The sequence below is a fragment of the Otolemur garnettii genome, unplaced genomic scaffold (assembly GCF_000181295.1).
Source record: "Otolemur garnettii isolate 467f Iridium unplaced genomic scaffold, OtoGar3 scaffold00001, whole genome shotgun sequence".
Lineage (NCBI taxonomy): Eukaryota > Metazoa > Chordata > Mammalia > Primates > Galagidae > Otolemur > Otolemur garnettii.
The window spans coordinates 34,443,582-34,458,598 of record NW_003852396.1 but is presented as its reverse complement, the minus strand read 5'-3'; the positions used below and the strand labels follow the sequence as shown (position 1 = coordinate 34,458,598).

The 15,017-nt window shown below is 39.3% G+C and overlaps 1 protein-coding gene across 1 annotated transcript; it reads right to left on the bottom strand.

Moving 5' to 3' along the window:
- Positions 1-3,710: 3,710 nt before the first annotated feature.
- Positions 3,711-4,658, bottom strand: LOC100950551 (olfactory receptor 56A3-like). Its single transcript, XM_003781017.1, has one exon. The coding sequence runs from the start codon at positions 4,656-4,658 to the stop codon at positions 3,711-3,713; it is 948 nt and encodes a 315-aa protein (XP_003781065.1).
- Between the last annotated feature and the right edge of the window lie 10,359 nt (positions 4,659-15,017).

Here is a 15,017-nt window from a genome sequence, read left to right as displayed (position 1 = left end):
AATTATGTATTCTTCTTCTTATATTCCAAGATCTGTGTATCTCTCTGCAGTGTTAAGCATCACTGGTTATTAATAGAGTTCAAAAAAATCTAGGACAGGTAAAAAAAAAAAAAAAAAAGCATGTAGAAGAGGAAGTCCAAGAGGCTGAATAAGCTGTTACCCCACCTTGCGTGTTTAAGTTTGAGTACCACCTCTTTTCCCTGAGCTTTAACAAGTGGCTAAATACCACCTATTTGGAGTTTTCCACTTTGGCTTGTTAATAAATCAGTTTATGTAACACACTGACATTTGCCATACCTTTGTAAATATGTGAGCTATTACTTTGTGAATTGTTTTCCTTAAATCAATCTTTGTTTTTGAAATATGTATTAAAGGAAGTTTTTATGTCACTTCTAAAAAAAATGCTTCTGGACCATCAGCATTAGCAACACCTGGTGACTTGTTATAAATACAACTTCTTGGCTCGGCACCTATAGCTCAACCGGCTAAGGCGCCAGCCACGTACACCTAAGGTGGCGGGTTCGAATCCCCAGCCTGGACCCGCCAAACAACAATGACGGCTGCAACCAAAAAATAGCCGGGCGTTGTGGCGGGCGCCTGTAGTCCCAGCTACTTGGAAGGCGGAGGCAGGAGACTCGCTTGAGCCCAGGAGTTGGAGGTTGCTGTGAGCTGTAATGCCACGGCACTCTACCCAGGGGGACAGCTTGAGGCTCTGTCTCAAAAAAAAAAAAAAAAAAATACAACTTCTTACATTTATAAAATCTTAATCAGAAACTCTTGGGGAGGGGCCTAATAATATGTTAATAAACCTCAAGGTGATTCTGATGCTCACTTCAATTTCAGAACCACTGGTAGATATCTTCCACTAGGTTTTAATTCATTAATTTTTCCACTATTGAAAATCAAATGGAAATAACAGTCTTTCCTATTGTTATATACAGTGTTTTAGACTGAGTTCTTAAAAATACACCTGAGATATAGAATGGTAGGCAGAAGGATTTTTGAGAATCTCTTTGGGAAAATATATTTCTAAAGAAGTCAATAAAATAGTATTGGGCCAGAGGAGAAGTTGTCCCACTATGTGATTAATCAGAGGTTTTGATTGATCCTATAGGAAGCTCTGAAACTAGTGTAGCCTCTCTAACTGACACACAATGAAACAAGTCAGCCAGTTCTCTGGATTCCTATGCTATCCACCATTTACCATGGGCCACACTTTGTGATGAGACTAGACTCTGGGAGAGGCAGTTCTTTGGAACTCAGGGCAATTCCAGGGAGAGGTGAGATGTGATGTCTCAGCAGCTGGTATCCTCAATAGCTAATGATATGAGCATAAGTTCTGAAAAGCAGATCTGGTGCAGCACCATGTATAGCACACAGGGTATTGTGCCTCTCTCCTTCCTTGTCTCCTTTCCTCCTTTGGTCTCGGGAAACTTACTCCCTCTTTACTTATTTTTCTGATTTTGAACCTTGTACCTCATTGTTTTCCTTCCTCCACATGCATATATTCTCTGTACTTCTTGCATAAAGAGTAAAACTTTAATTTGCTCCTGACTGTGGCTTGAGATACAATTCATATTCATTCCTAATTTAATAAAAATTATTCTTAGATGCACAAGATACCATACCTGTTCCCAAGACACACATTTTCATGTACACACACACACACTCTCTCTCTCTTTAGTTTATAGCTGCAGAAAGTCTTAAAATCTCATTTCACTCTTAGTAACTGTTCCCTAAGATCACATGGTCTCACTTGTGGCTTTCTCTGAACTTGAGGTGGAATCTCTTGCAATTGTCATATACCAGCATTTCTGTCATTTAGAAACCAGAAATAATTAAGGATTTTAAGGGTGGTATAGCTCCAACCAGAAAATGGTCTATTAGCATTCTTCTCATATTTGTGAAATCCATCTCTTTTGGATTTTAAAACATACCTCCATTATTTTTTCTTCTAAGCCTCATAATAATCCTTGAAGTTTGCTTACTCAGTGTCTTCCTTCGTCATATCTTTAGTAATAATTTGCTCTTGACTGCACCATGCTCCTCACAAGGCTGAATCTATTTACATACCTGTCTGCAAGTACCATATTTTCTTCTTGTGGTTCTCACAAATGTGCTTCTAGCAGTCTTGTTCCCCGGTGCTTTATACATCTCCAGCTTCTCATAAGATGTTTTATGCAGATACAACTGAAGCAGATTTATTGAATATGTTCTACTTCAAGCGGATTGTTTCTACTCTGAAACCATTTCTTCTCAATTTTCTTTAATCTTAGGTAATGATGTTATATACACACTTCTCCAGGAAGGCAATCTTGGAGACATCTTCAGTAGTTTCCTATACTCTCTATTCCCTCATTCCTCTTACTTAAATGCTTTGTAATTCCTGTCAGTTCTCCATTACAGTACACCTGAATATCACTGGGGAACTATGAGGTGCCAGGTACTAATAATAATTCAAGATACTAGGTAGGAAAAATCAAACCCAGGGCCTGCTCTTGTGGGTCATATAATCTAGGGAGGGAGACTAACATTAATCAATTCACTCAGGTAAATGTCAACAACGTCTGGGATGCAAGAAAGAGCTCTTTTACTCAGAAGCTTATCTAACCTGCTCTGACTCTGTGGGAATGCTTTCCTGAAGGACTGTTTACCGAAGTGATAGCTGATAAGCATAACTGCTTAGTGGGAGAGGGAAATGGGGATTGAAACATATTGTTCAATCTTCATTGTCTCCACTTGAAAATAATATACTCCTGGTACTCATATTTGTATTCTTTCCAAACAAAATTTTAGCTCTTCAAAGCAACAACAATGTGCTATTCATTTTGTTTAACTAACTTTTAGTAAAAGAATTCACAAAACACAGTATGTACTTAGGAACTAATCTAATAAACGAGAAAATAACGTTCAGCTAGGCTATTTCATATTGCAATATTATTACTGAATAATACATGACAGTTCTGAGAATCCATTGATTTACTAGTGAAGCTATGTTTGCATATCGTATGTGTTATTGTATGGATCCAAAAGATAAGTGACTTAAGCAAAGATGTAATGAGTAGGAGGATTTAGGGTTCTTGTATAGGTAAAAACACATGTTGGTAATTGTCACACATATGAGCAATAAAGGAACAATGTTCCCTCTTGTAGAGCACATTACAAAAGTTTACCTTGTCTTACAGAGAAAAAGAGAAGAGGAAGAAATAGAGACAGACAGATAAAGGTAATGATGTGGTAGAAGAATGAGAGAGAAAGACCTAACTGAAGGCCAGCAGCAACCTCCCATCACCCAGGGCTGAAATTTCAACTGCTATATTTTTCTCCAATATGTTCCCTTCTGTGAGAATGAGAATAAGGACACATCACACAATATAATACATAAAATACCTGAAGTGTATTTTTTAAGACTATACCATTCATATCATGTAAACGGTTGTGTACTCAGGAACATAACTTTCTCACTTTAGAACCTGCTTCAAGGAATGCCACTGTTTAGACAAAACAGGATTATAAACACGGAAATAAAGAAGAAAGTGCCAAAGATATTTATTATGAAAAACTGAAAGGAAAGGAAACAAAATGAAATTGAACATCTAGAAAATAATATCAATAAGTTTGAGATGATAGATAGAAATTTCAGCCTACTCACTCATTAATACTTTAAAAAATCATTCTAGTTTAGAAATTCAGAGATTCAGTTGCCCTTATTACCAGCCTTTCTTTAGTAACCTCTGGATACCTTGCTTGATCTCCTGGGTTCTCACCCCATAAACGATAGGGTTGAGGGCTGCAGGGATGCCATGGTGGAGGATATTAAGCAAGACTGGCACATCAGGGGAGACCTGATTCTTAGCCACATGGGTGAGCACAAAGACCAGAAGGATGGTGCTGAAGAAGAGGATGAGGATGAAGTGGGAGCCACATGTGCTTAGGGCCTTGGTCACAGCACCCTCTGCCTTGAGTCTCAGCACAGCTCTCAGTATGAGGATGTAGGAGAGGAAGATGAGGACAAGGTCAGATCCTAGCAAAGTCCAGCCTGCAGCAAATTGGTAAATGCGATTGATAGTGACATCATCACAGGAAAGCCTGGAGACAAACATATTGCCACAGATGCAGTTCTCAATGACATTTTTCCCACAGTAATAAAGCCGTGCTGAGAGAATGGGAATGGGCACAGTTATAAGGACGTTCCTGGCCAAAATGAAGATGGCGGCTTTGACTACAAATTGGTCAGTGATGATGGATGAGTATCTCAGGGGGTGGCAGATGGCTACATAACGATCATAGGCCATCACCATGAATGTGCAGGATTCCATGCCTTGGAAGCAATTCATGATGTACATCTGGAGGAAACAGGCAGAGAAACCAATAGACCTGAGGTCAAACCAGAAGATGGCCAGGACCTTGGGGATGACGGTGAGGCAGAGCACGATGTCCAGCAGGGAGAGGAGGCTGAGCAGGTAGTACATGGGCTGGTGCAGAGCGGCCTCCATCCGGACGGTGATCAGGAGGGTGGCGTTGGCCCCCATGGCCAGGAGGAAGAGGAAGCTGAGGGGCAGGGACAGCCAGCGCTGCCAAATGGGGGATCTGACAAAACAGTTCAGGATGAAGTTTGAAACATCAATGGAGATGGTCCCATTTTGGTGTGCTCTCATTTTTTTTTTTTTTTTTGTTCATATATTTCTACAACTTTCCTTCAGTGTCCTGTAAAGTTAGGATTAAAAGTTAGCTGCTGAATGTTGAGACACAAGGATAAAAATATTCATTTTTCTAAGTACAAGTTCTGGATCATAGCAGGTTATCTAGAGCCAAGGGAATTCATCTGTTTATCTGAAGTGCTATGTTACCAAGGTATGCCTGTCACTTTAAATAGAAGAGTGAACTCAGGTAATATAATTTATCTGTATGTATTTAGTTTCTTTAATGTTTATTTTCTAAGGAATTGTCATAAGTTGACAAAAACTAAAAAGGAAATGCTAATTAGGAAAATGGTTTTGTGTGATAGGTGAGGCTCTCAATTTGTATCCAAGTTTCTTCTTTGTTTGCTTTTTTATAGTCATATCGACTACCATGTCTATGATGTAACTAGTGCAGTACTGGCAAATAGCTATCAGAGCATGGCACAATGCCCTCAGATAAATGTCCCAGATTCCCATTAGAACCTTTCAATCTTATTGATTTTGTTTAATTAAAGATTTTGATTTATACACTGCAAATAACGTTAATTTCCTTTGTATTTAAACATTCATTTTGATAGGTACGAAGCCCACCAAATAATTGATTTATTTCTATTTATTAGGTAGCTCTTCATATTTGTAGGATTTCCAACTTCAGGAATAAATAGCTTTAAAAGGAGCACAAGTAATTCCACATAACTACAAGGCAGGAATACTTGCCTTCCACTAGATGGTAAATCGGTTCCTCTGACAGTAGTAGCATGGGAATGATGAAGTTCATCCTTAAAGTTTTTTTACTCCCTTCCCATTTCCCATTCCCATCTCAAATATAATGAACAAGGCATCCCATGCATATCCCATCCAGACAGTAATTCAATGTTGCTGTTATGCTCTTATCATTCATCCTTTTGCACTAGCATTTTGTTAGGAAATAGGGTCACAAAATTGGAAAAGGAACTATCCTCATTCTGAAAGAAAGAAAAATATAGCTTCTTTGTCAGATGATGAGTAATAAAAACAAATGATAAATGAAGAATAACAGAGTTATACACAAATTACCATAAAAGTGGAGGGAAGAACTAACTCTAACATGGGGGATTAGTTGGAGAAAAATAATTGGAAATAAAGTGATATGGCATGTGGGTCATTATGAAAGTTTTGAGATAACACAAAAGTTGTGAAACATAAAATCCACACAGATGGTAATAAAGAACCCCCTCCCAGTAATACTGATAAGCCAAACAAATTGAAACTTGTGTGGGTGAATCAGAAAAGATGCTATTGACTGTGCTTCTTGGAAGTGAAATAAGGGACCACAACGGTCTGTATCAAAACTTTTGTAGTGACCCATGTATTATTCTAATCCTAATGGTGTCTAATACAGAAGATCAGATTGAATTAATTTTTAAAGCTTTTCACACATAAGAAATAATTCCAGGTATGTGCTTGTCCCACCAATCCTATAAAAAGGAAACAAACTTCTCCCACAACATACTTAATAATTTTTAACATTGAATCTGTTAGAGAAGCAATAGTTTTGGGATGAAGGGATGATGGCAAGAAAGGAAGTTGTAACAAAGCCATGAACACAGAAATGGTACACTATTTTCATACTGACAGAAACTTACACATGGGAAGAAATTCAAATAGTATTTTTGGCTTTATTTATGTCTTTCCTGGTCCCCAAATGCAGTTTCTGCCCTTGCTCAGCTGTTTTTTTGTTCCCCCAGGGAGGATAAGCAAGGCCATCCCTCCCAGGTTTCCTGTCTTCTCTCCTCCGGAACCTCTTATTCCCTATCAAGTCTGCCAGGCATGGCCCTCCCTTCTGATTATGTGGAAGAACCTGAGAGAATCTCCCAACTGCTTTCTCTTATTGATAATTCTGTACATTAGGAATGGCTTTAGCAAGTTTTAAAAAATTTTTAAATAAACTGTTTCATTTGCACTTAAGATATTCTGAAGTTATAGTGTAAGTTGACTATTTCAACAGTTTATCTTTCATATAAACTAGTTAAAATTTAGTGGTTTTCCATGATTTGAACATGGAAAAGATGAAGGACTAAATGATTTCCTCTGGTCCAAGGACGTTGGAACTATGAATGTGTCTGTGTCCAGTGCCCTATGAATAGAAATGCATATGTTACTTGGCCTTTTCCTTTTGTATATCTTTTCAGGTTTTTCTTTCATATTCTTACTCCTCAGGCATACAGAATTCTAAGGGAAATTTTCCAGCACTCTGGAATGCCTCTTTCCTTCCTATTAGAACTCTGCTTTCCACTGTTCATGGGGCCCAATTCATCCCTTAGTTCACTTTTATGTTGTGTCTCATTGTTTTCCTGGTTTTGGTCTGAAGTGGCAAACCCTTAAGGATTCAATATAGATTACAAAATCATTTCCATAGCTATATGCTCTGATTTCCTCTTCTCTTTCATAACTTCATCCCTGCCATCCTCCAATCTGTGCTTCTCCTGTCTAGCAGTTTTGTGCTTTTCCTTGGTGGAGTGGCTATTGAGAATAGGAACACTGGAAATGGAGGCTGCCTTTAAGATAGTAATGCACAGAACATAATTGACACACTTGAGTTGGCTATTAGAGATTATTCACTACCTTCTGGGCACTATGTTCACTGAACTCTGCCTTTTCTTTTCTCTTTCTCTTTGAATACATTCACATGTGAGCTTAGAGCACAATCTAATAGGACACATTAAGCCCAGAACTCACACAATTGATCCAACCCTACTGCCTTTGCTTGTGGCCACAGCTTGTGCAGCTTCAGGCTGTTAAATGCCTAATGTCTCTTTTAAAGCATGATGTTCCTCATTCAATTTTTTGTCTTTTATTTTTTTTCCCATTGCACCCTCTGATCCTACACCCTGAAAAGTTTTTACATTCCAAAATCACAGCCCCAAATCTCACCACATCCAGGAAGATCTTCCTTTTCAGGGATCACAATATACTCCTAGAAAGAATGAAATAAAACAGGGAGAATCTGGCGGTGACCTTTGGAGGGTAGAGGCAAATGCAAGATTTAGAGATTCAGGCCAAAGGATCCATGGAGAAGCCTGGGGCAAAAAGTAAGTTTTTGTTTCTGGAAGAGCTTTGGGATGTTTATTTTTTGCACTAGCATGAAACTTCTCAGGATTACATAGGAGGATTATTTTATCTCTTCCCCTCATTCACTGCCTCTTCCTTTTTTCTTTGTCTATTTTTCTGGAATGTTCTTGCATACTCTTCCAATATAATTCTTTGAACAACCTACCTGGACCTACATAAATCTTTTAATAACTTACTCAGACCTAGGAGGAAAGCAGGTGAGAACACAATTGCTCTTTTCCTCCTCTCCTCTTTCAGTCTTGGTTTTGTGCTCGGGATGTGCCAATGGCAGGGCTAGAGCTGAGAATATAGAGAGATGATGTTTTCTACATCCAGTCACGGGCAGGATGAGGAAGCCAGAGAAGTCAAGGTCAAAGACTAACAGCAGAGACTTGCAGCCTAAGCCTTTCCCAGGTGTTAAATATCACCTACCTTCCCAAGTCTCACATAAGCTTGTGAGACATCTTTGCCTCATATAATTTCTGACATTACTGAGTGGATCCAATGAGAGGTAGCTCACTGATCTTCTGGTCCTCTTGGCATAGTTTTCAGTTTTTGGTAGAAGTAGCTTTTAGCAGTTCTTAAGATTTAGCAGAAATTCCTTGAACTACATACTAAATCGTAATGACCCCCATTGTGGTCTTTGTTTCAAACCTCTGAATTTATGTAAATTTCATTCTTAGCCTATAATTCAAGCATTTGTAGGTGGATTCTTTGCCCTAGAGTCCTAAAATTTCCATATTCATAGTTCAGAAATCCAAATTTTCTTACCAGATAAGCACTTTGTAACTCTTTTCTTACCCATGAATCTCCTCTGGACAGACTTCAGCTTCTCTGCATTTCTGGTACCACCAAGAACCCAGAGTAGTATGTATAGAGGAGAGAAGATCCCAGAGAACAGGCTCACACATGGCCCCTCTGACCCAAGAGAGAATGTGATCTCTTCTATTCCATTTTCAGGCTACTTAGCAGTCTGGACCTGGGAATGGAAAGGAACACAGTCTGGCGTTGAAGGTATATCACCTTTAGGTGCTCTGGATTGTCTTGTTATAGCATCCCCTCTACACCTTTTATCCAGATTCACTTACAGAGAATGTGAAGGATGAAGTCATGTTCTACTGATAGTTGAGCTTTTCAGCAGTATTGGAGGTTAGCTATAACCCCAAAGCCACAGGAACTCTGTCTTCTGGGAACTTCTCAATCAATCCTCCCCTGGGACCACAAGGCCCTTCTGGTGTAGACAGGTAGGCACATGGGAGAATAAAACTTTTCTTCACTTTGTGAAAGAAGGAACCCCAGTCAATTCAGCCCTACATTGACTATGTGCAGAGGTCTTACATACAAACCTGAATTTATATATATCCACGCTTATATGCCTTTGCACACTCAGCACCTTCCATGGCTCCAATGAGCTCACTCAGAAATTCTTTTTGGGCTCAGGACATGCTTGTTATATAGGTACAGTCCAAACCATGCTGTTGAATGGATTAGTGTTAACATCACTTTAACATGGTATGATAAAGTGAAAAATGAAAGAGAACACTGAACAGAATCTTACTGAGAAATTACATGTGTTTTATAGGCAGTGAACTCCTATAATAATTTTTGCTGTAGGGAGAGAATATAAAATGAGATTTACATATAAGAGGATATTAGCTAGCAAATATGATTTATTCCTTTATTTTTCCCTTTTTTTAAATGTCATGTGAATTATTTATACTCCTCAAGTAATGGGACCAAGTATCAATTTCATCAAGGACCTTCATTTGCCTTGTTTTCGTTATATTTTTCTGCACAGTCCTACCAAACTCCAACATTTCTCCTGTTTCCCCTACTGCACTCATAATACATTTCTCTTATTAACATTCAGTATGCTTATTTAGGTATATATTCACATATGGTCAAATAATTTGGGTATTGAATTTATAATGGTACTGTTGGGTTAAATATCTGATGTTATTCTTCATTTCAATCAACACTATCCCCTTTATAACACTATCTCTTAAAAATATATACATAAAATAATGTTATGTTATTTAACAAAAAAATATTATTGTTATTCACTACTGAGGGGGGACATGGAGAATTCTACCTAATGCCCATGAATTATGTTGATTCTTTCATGGCAGTGGGAAGAGTTATTATTAACATTTCCGGCCCAGGCTGTGTACAGTGGCTCACTCCTATAATCCTAGCACTCCAGGAGGCCGAGGCAGGTGGATTGCTTAAGCTCAGGAGTTTGAGATAAGCCTGAGCAAGAGCAAGGCACTGTCTCTAAAAAAGTAGCTTGATGTTGTAGCAGGAACCAGTAGTCCCAGCTACTTGGGAGACTGAAACAGGAGGATTACTTGAGCCCAAGTATTTGAGGTTGCTGTGAGCTATGATGCCATGGTACTCTACCCAGGGTAACAAAGTAAAACTCTGTCCTAGCACATACACCCCCCCCCACCCCCGCCAGCTTAAATTTTTTTTTCAGGCCCTATGTGAGAGTTTTGTCTGTTGTAGTTCTTTAAGGTGACTGCCCTTTTCCCCACCTTGGGTAGTTTTCTCAAATGCATGCATTTATTACTTGAGAAAGCTCTTCTGTAGATCCTCTGTGTGTAGCTCTCTCTTTTTCAGTACTCTATTCTGTGAGGCTTCTTTAGTCTTTTCTAGACTTGCAAACACATCTTCTCAACTCAGGGACACCTTTCATTTCCAATTGACTCCGTCCCTGCTTTATGTGTAGTAATCTGGAAACTCTTCCAAGGCAGCAAACTGGGATAATTGTTGGGCTCACCTCATTGGTTTCCTATATTTCAGGGATCATTGTCTTTACTTGCCTCATGTGTAGAGTCTTGAAACTCATTGTTTCCTGTATTTCATTGTTTTTGTTTATTTTGGTTTAGTCCAGAAAGTAAATTTAGTCTCTTTTGCCTGGAAGCTGAAGATTATGGACAATATTTGGACTCTAATTTACTTCACCTTTCATCATCATTTATTATAGCTGACCTCTGAGTCAGCTCTGGAGGACCTCTGATGGTCCTACAATGTAGCATGCTTGTCAGGATTCAATACCTTGTGCAGTCTCCTTGTCTAGAATCTGGGATGACACTTGGATTTATTTTTGACTAGCAGAATGTGTTAGAAGTGAAATTACTTGAATTCTGAGAGAAGCTCATAAGTGGCCTTGCAGCTTCTCCCTGGATCTCTTGGATAGTTGTTCAGGGGGATTTCTGATGCCCCAAGAAAGTTTTGTTGAGGAATCCCAAGCTAGCCCTTCTTGTAAGGAGAAGCCTGAGCCCAGTCATGGACAGATGTTGAATACATCTTAACCTGGGAGCCAGATATGTTAAAAAAAATTCCATGTTGGACAAAATGCCATGTTACAGTTATAGCTCATGCTACAAGAAAAACAAAGAAGTTCTGATGTCCAGAAGACCTGAAGTACATGGCTCATTCTAGTTTTCATAACCATGCCCAGTTACCCAATCTATGTTAGCTGATGACCCAGTCATTGTTGTACAAAACAGATACCCCCACTCTTCCTTTTCTGAATTCATAAAGCACAAATTAATTAGCATAATGAAATGTTCATTGTTAGTTGACATCAACAGGTAAGCAAAACTGAAATCAATAGAGGGAATCTCTTTTGTATTTGGGAAAGTGGGGCCCTGGCCCACGAGACACAAAGGTGACCAGGTCTGGTTGACTGTGAAGTGAAGACCATGTGATAAGTTGTGAGGCAGGAAATCTAGAGAATCCCAAGAATTCCTGACCAGAGAGAGCAACAGGATAGAGACTTCTCACAATGACCACTTCAAGCTACATGCTGAAGGGCCAAATGCTACTTATGAGCGCTCAGTAAACTGTAAATGTCTTGTCCTTCTAGTCCTTGGGACTAGGCCAAACTTCCTCCTAGGACAGGCAATACCATGGTCAGGTGAGATATTAGAGATACCTTGGACTGTATAGAAATCTGGTCTGGAGAATGGGGTAAGGAACCCAGGTCATCATAGCCTGACCTTCTAGCCTCATCATTCTCATTTACATCTCCCATCAATCAGCTTAAGGCACTCAGCAGTGTATTTGTCAAGCTCACTGTACACAACCTGTCTACATGGTAGAGTCTGGTTCTCACCCACACCTTGTCGTTCTATTTGCTGGATATTTATAGACTGCAGTGTTTGTTTTGATAACATTTAATTGTACAGACTATATTTACAGGTATGGGGGAATATGCTATCAATCAATGCTGTTATTAATTATTAACCCATTTATGCCAAAGTTTGAAAGTTTTGCATGAAATCCATAGGTTACCTAGAAAAATTCAACTTACAGGAATTTGGAGAGAAGAAAAAAAATACGTTATTTCATTGTTATATGTCATTTCATAGATGGAACACTAGGCAAAATGATAGCTACATTGTACACAATGTATAAAATTATGTTTCTTATCTTAGGAAGTGCTGACACCTACCAAGTGTGATATTTAACAGAACACCTCACCTGTAAGGCAACATCACATTTTTCACATTCAAAAGTGTTGTTCTTATAACATTCAGGGCACTGCATTTGCTTCTCCTGTTATTTATTTATTTATTTAAAGATAGCGTCTCACTATGTCGCCCTTGGTAGAGTACTGTTGCATCACAGCTCACAGCAATCTCAAACTTTTGAGCTTAAGTGATTCTCTTGCCTCAGCTTCCCATATAGCTGCAAGTGCCCACCACAGTGCCTGGCTACTTTTTGGTTGTAATTGTCATTGTTTTTTGGCAGGCCTAGGCTGGAACCCACCAGCTCTTGTGTATGTGGCTGGAGCCCTAGCCGCTGAGCTACAGGCATCAAGCCTGTTTCTTCTGTTTGGCTATCATGTGATTCAAGCCGTGGTAATGTGAACCAAAATTTTCCTGAGGTTTTCCTCTTCAGCCAGGTTCTGGAGAATGATCATAGATCTCTAGATAATGGCATGCCACACATCAGTGAAACTCCAAAAAGTCTAGTGGCTTCTCATTATATGTTTTATGCAGATGCCAAGCATTTCGCAAGACCAATAAACAGTAAATGAGGGCTTGAATACAATTTCTTTCCATGATTGAGGACCAAAACTTATCGATGTTGTCATCGCCTCTGACTACATCTCCAATGAAATGGTTACATGTTTGGCTGCTGAATTTGGATTTTTTTTTTTTTTCAGTTTCTGGTAATAACAATTGACAAGACACAGGGGATTGATACCAGCACCAGATGAGGCAATAGTGGCGACACTGTTATCATTCCATCTGCAGACTGTATTGCCTTTGCCATCAATTCAATAACTGAATGTGCCTCGTTCTTTTATCTTCAGAGCTACATCTGATTCCAGCAGAGCTTTCTGATCCTTTCTCACTGTACCTGTTGCCTGATGTCCCATTGAACTGAGCTTATCAAGCAGTGCAGTACTGGTTTAGTGTTTGGGTTTTTACAGGGATACCACTGAAAACAGCAAGTGTAGCCCAGATGTGTTGCATCATAACAAAACTTACAGCCGCGCTGAACTGGATTTCTTCCAATAAATTGTTTGCATCTGTGACAACCAAAATAAGAAACTGCTCACTCTTCAAAGCTGAAATATGTTTCTTTGGAAACAATTTCATACATCTTTCACTGAGTGTGCTTGTAAGAGGTCGCAACTTGAAAAACTTGTCCTTTGGGTCCAAAATTTCATGATCAGCAACATGTTAATTAGAAATGAAGTTTTAAAGAAGTCATGTCTTGGCGGCGCCTGTTGCTCAGTGGGTAGGGTGCCAGCCCCATATACTGAGGGTGATGGGTTCAAACCAGCACCGACCAAACTACAACAAAAAATTAGCCGGGCAGGATGGTGCCTGTGGCTCAAAGGAGTTGGGCACCAGAGGTGGCAGGTTCAAACTTAGCCCTGGCCAAAAACTGAAAAAAAAAAAAAAAAAAAAAAAAAAAGCCGGGTGTTGTGGCAGGTGCCTGTAGTCCCAGCTACTGGGGAGGCTGAGGCAAGAGAATCGCCTAAGCCCAGGAGTTGGAGGTTGCTGTGAGCTGTGTGATGCCACAGCACTCTACCGAGGGCCATAAAGTAAGACTCTGTCTCTACAAAAAAAACCCACAAGAGTCATGTCTCATGGCGGCACTAACAAGTGCACATTTGATCTTTGTTCCCAGAATATTCACCTTCCAGGAACTGAGATGTAACCAGTCAGAAGAATAATTCCCAGAAAACATTTGAATTCAGGAATTAACTAAGTCAAAACTTATACCCTTACTTGCAGTGTATAAGTTGGAGTATGTGGCAATGAGTTCCATGATCTCGTCATCAAGAAAAAGTTCCAGAATTTCTGTGGGAGTTCTCATTGTGGTGAAGAAATCATTTGCTGATTCTGTAACTCTGCCTGCTATGCATTATGCAGTTAGGTCAGTTTTTTTTCATTTGTGAACAACTGTCTTTTTCTTTGATGGAGGAGGTTGCTGCGCAGTAGATGAACATGGAACTTCAATGTCAAGAGAGTCCACTTCAGGTGTGTATAAGGGATCACCCGAGTGACTCTCAGCATCATGGCCATCTTGAATAAGATACGCAGGTGGGCAGCAAAGAACCTGGCAGATTTTTTATTGTTCCACCATCTTAATCTCCCAAGTCCTCATCAGAAACGTGCTGTTGCATTTCCAGGTGGTTGTAGCACTATAGCACTTGCTTTTGTGTTGTCATCTGTGTCTAACAAGTCAGTTACTTTGTGTAAACTTAGAATCAGAGACATCTGGAGACTTGTAAAATGATTTCAACTAAAAAAAAGGTAAAAAGATATTAGTAGGTCTAGTCATAAGTGTCTTGCTTAGTGTTCCAAAGCTGGACAGAACCAAATGTCAAACCTGTAACTAGAAAACAATATAAACATCAGTATTTTCTTTTTGCAGCACAATAGAAGAATTAGTAGAGAAGTAACAGATAAAAAAAAACAAGTATAAGATGTGCAGTATTTACCTGTCTTTGGATGGTTCTTCAAAAATGTCCCCCAAATTCATGTCACTTTTAGACAAACCTACAGCAGGCCAGTATCTGCATCAGTGACTAACTTTGTGCACCACATGAGAACATGTAGCCTCAGGAGGCAGACATATGGAAAAGATCAGACTTCCATAAGGACCTTGAGCAGTAGGATATAAATAACTCTGTCACTGCATTCCAATAATGGAATATCAGGCATAAAGAAGTCCTGGGTCTGAGAAGGGACTATGAGATTTCTTTTTTTTTTTTTT

Bases quoted from the DNA above. Each gene is read 5' to 3' on its own strand.
- LOC100950551 (XM_003781017.1), bottom strand. From the start codon at position 4,658: ATGAGAGCACACCAAAATGGGACCATCTCCATTGATGTTTCAAACTTC.